The sequence below is a fragment of the Eleutherodactylus coqui genome, chromosome 1 (assembly GCF_035609145.1).
Source record: "Eleutherodactylus coqui strain aEleCoq1 chromosome 1, aEleCoq1.hap1, whole genome shotgun sequence".
Taxonomy (NCBI): Eukaryota; Metazoa; Chordata; class Amphibia; order Anura; family Eleutherodactylidae; genus Eleutherodactylus; species Eleutherodactylus coqui.
Window position 1 is genome coordinate 532,818,729 of NC_089837.1, and position 3,222 is coordinate 532,821,950.

At 44.5% G+C, this 3,222-nt stretch overlaps 1 protein-coding gene across 1 annotated transcript; it reads left to right on the forward strand.

Annotated features, from left to right (window-relative positions):
• Positions 1–707: 707 nt before the first annotated feature.
• On the forward strand, positions 708–1,703 carry LOC136607363 (olfactory receptor 52K2-like). The gene has a single exon (XM_066589036.1). It carries the CDS (start codon positions 708–710, stop codon positions 1,701–1,703), a length of 996 nt encoding a protein of 331 aa, XP_066445133.1.
• Positions 1,704–3,222: the final 1,519 nt, after the last annotated feature.

Below are 3,222 nucleotides of genomic sequence, written 5' to 3' on the forward strand. Positions count from 1 at the left end.
CTATGTCTTGAAATTACTCCCATGTTTGCTGCTGGTATTGGACATGTTTTTACTATCACTATGAATGCTGGGAAGATCACCTGACCACAGTCACCAATCACTGAGCATGATATATTTCTTCTAGGTTCAACCTTTCATCGCAGATCAAGTGAACTTGGTTTTGCAAATCTTAAATCAAAAAGTGTTGGTGCAACAAGTGTTCCCTAAACCATGTTCAACAGCTGATCGCAGTTTAAGTAAATCCGGATGAACAGCAGGGCTGATGCAAACTGCCCATAATCATTGAACTACGGAAGAGTCTACTACCTGAGGGACAGGATAGCAGTGCTGGGGACTACTTCATGACAATGTGGTAACCTACCTGAGACAGAGACCTGAACAGAATAACTCTGAGTCTCTCCTAGTTGTGTTGCTAACTTCAAAGATACACATGCCAAGTGTAACATGCAGAAAAACACCCTGGTTGATCCAGAAGAAGGTAAGAAGTGTCCATAAGCTTTGAAGGAGAACATGTATTCCCTTTTTTCAATAAAAGTAGAGCTTAGACTCTTCATGGTGTACTGTCCTACTACAGAATCACATCTACACATCTGCACCTAATGGACCATAGAGAAGACGTTTTGTAGGCAGCACACAGGGTTTTACCTTCACAATGTCATTATTGATGATTCTTCTTAGAGACCTTCCATGAATGTGAAAAAAGTGCCATGTCTCAGATGAATTCCACCAGGTTGCTTCCCATCCAGTTTTTTCTTCTGGGTATACCTGGCCTTGAACATCTCTACCTCTACCTTGCATTTGTCTTCACCGTGGTTTACATTACATCACTCATTGGAAACTTCACGCTGCTCTTCATCATCAGGATAGACCGAAGTCTCCATCAGCCCATGTACTTTTTTCTCTGCATGTTGTCCTCCATTGATCTAGCCTTGTCCAGTTCTACAACACCAAAGATGTTAGGCATCTTTTGGTTAAACTCTCATGAGATTTACTCTGAGGCGTGCCTCACCCAGATGTTCTTCATCCATTCCTGTGCGATTATGGAGTCAGCTCTACTCCTGGCTATGGCGTTTGATAGATATGTGGCCATCTGTAACCCTCTAAGGTACGCCTCAATACTAACAAAATGGCTGATAACACATATCGGTATGTTGACCGTTAGTAGAGCGGTGGCACTGATGACACCTTTACCTTTCCTTATAAAGAAGCTGCCATTCTGCTCAGCTAATATCATCCACCACTGCTACTGTGAGCACATGGCCGTAGTGAAACTGGCCTGTGCCGATACCACCTTCAACAATATCTATGGCATAGTGGTGGCTCTTTTTATTGTAGGGTTGGATCTGATGTTCATCATCTATTCTTATGTTCTTATTCTTAGGGCCGTATTTCGGTTGTCCTCTAAAGAAGCCAGATTCAAGGCTCTTGGCACATGTGCCTCCCATATCGTCGCCATCCTCACATTCTACATTCCTGTTGTTCTCTCATCTGTTGTCCACAGGTTTGGAAAAATGGTCCCAATTCATATTCACATCTTAATGGCCAACGTGTACCTGATGTTACCACCTCTCCTCAACCCCATTGTGTATGGAGCAAAGACCCAGCAGATAAGGAACAGGGTGAAATCCATCTTCAGCAACCACTTCATATGTCCTCCCAATGTCCGCTCCAACATGATGAAGGATTGTAGCATGCAGCACTGAGAGTGAAACACTGCGGCCTCTGGAATGGTAGACTCGATCAGTAAGATAATATTGAGAAAATCTCACATACTGATGTCACCTCCACTCCGCTCAGGATCCGTGTCTCAGGGTGGGCGATGGCAATACATGTTTGTTTGTAGTTCGTTGACCAGTGAGGAGGGAAGTAGCTGGCTTCTCCTTCTTGGGTTCCTTTGTTGACCCATTAACCACATTTCCTAGCGATACTTGCATTTTACCTTTTGCCCACATGTGAAGACTTGAGTTTGTTTGACACATCGCTGATGGACAAATATTTGGTCCCTAAAATCGTTTTATCTGCCAAAGGCATGCTCAAGGAGGTAGTTCCATGTATAAAGCCACCCTCTTGCCTCTGCCGAATTTACCCTCGAGCACAGAGTCTTTAATAAGTTGTGCAGGAATTTAACAGAATGGCTGTCTGCATTTCTGTTGTGTTCGATCGATGCCGCTGGGATACTGGAGGTCCTCTCTGACCAACAAGCCTCTCCTCACCCTCATTCTGGCAGTAGCAGCTGTTGGGCTGGAGGCAACTGCTCCCGGCATAGAGCCGGCTCGATGCTCCTGCAGACTCTCTGCAATGGACCCCTGCTGGGTACTAAAAGCAGGCAGACATTGGGAAGAGAAAACATCCCTATGGAATTCAGGAGGGCGGTGGCACATGTCCTCCTCTCAGTGACGCTGGAAAGTCCTAGAACCACCGACTCCCCAGAGGATTAGATAACTAATTACAGGACACTGCCAATATGAAAACATTTTTGTCCTTAGAAATAATAAGCTCCACACATATAAGTTAACCTGGCAACCAGTGTTGTATAAGTACACGCAATACCTCCATAACGGACGGAAACAGCGCAAATGGTTACTAAATGAAGGAAGCGCAGAAATGTTAATGCAACACATTAGATTATAGCTTGGATCCACTACTTTGAACCCTTCCCCCCCCCATCCTCTCACCCGTCTTCCAATACCCTTTCTGTTAATCCTATGTTTATATTGTTGCTAGTAATTATTAGGATATTATAGTACCAGTGTTTCTGGTGGCGCCACTGACTGATATGATATAGGGAAAGGGATTGGAGTTGTAAGCACATGGCTGCTGGTTTAGGACCTGTGATGACATCACTGTTATTGCGCCTCTAGGGTGTTGGATAGATACTAGATAACTCTGCAACTTCCACGTCACACACAGCTCTGCTACATGAATGTCCCCCACACAGCTCTTCTACATGCACGTTGCACACACAGCTCTGCTACATGTGCATCACACACAAAGCTCTGCTACATGTATGTGTCACACACAGCTCTGCTGCATGCATGTCACACATACAGCTCTGCTACATGTGTGTGTCACACACAGCTCTGCTACATTGTGATACGTGTGTGACAAGATTGAGTTGAAAGACTGTATAGCAAAGGTATCCAGTTTCAGGTAGTGAAGTGATCATGCAACTTATCACCTATGGTTTTCACTTGGGTTACTTAAGTTCACTAAACCTTTGTG

Excerpts from the sequence above, each read along its gene's own strand:
- LOC136607363 (XM_066589036.1), top strand. The coding sequence starts at position 708 with ATGTCTCAGATGAATTCCACCAGGTTGCTTCCCATCCAGTTTTTTCTT.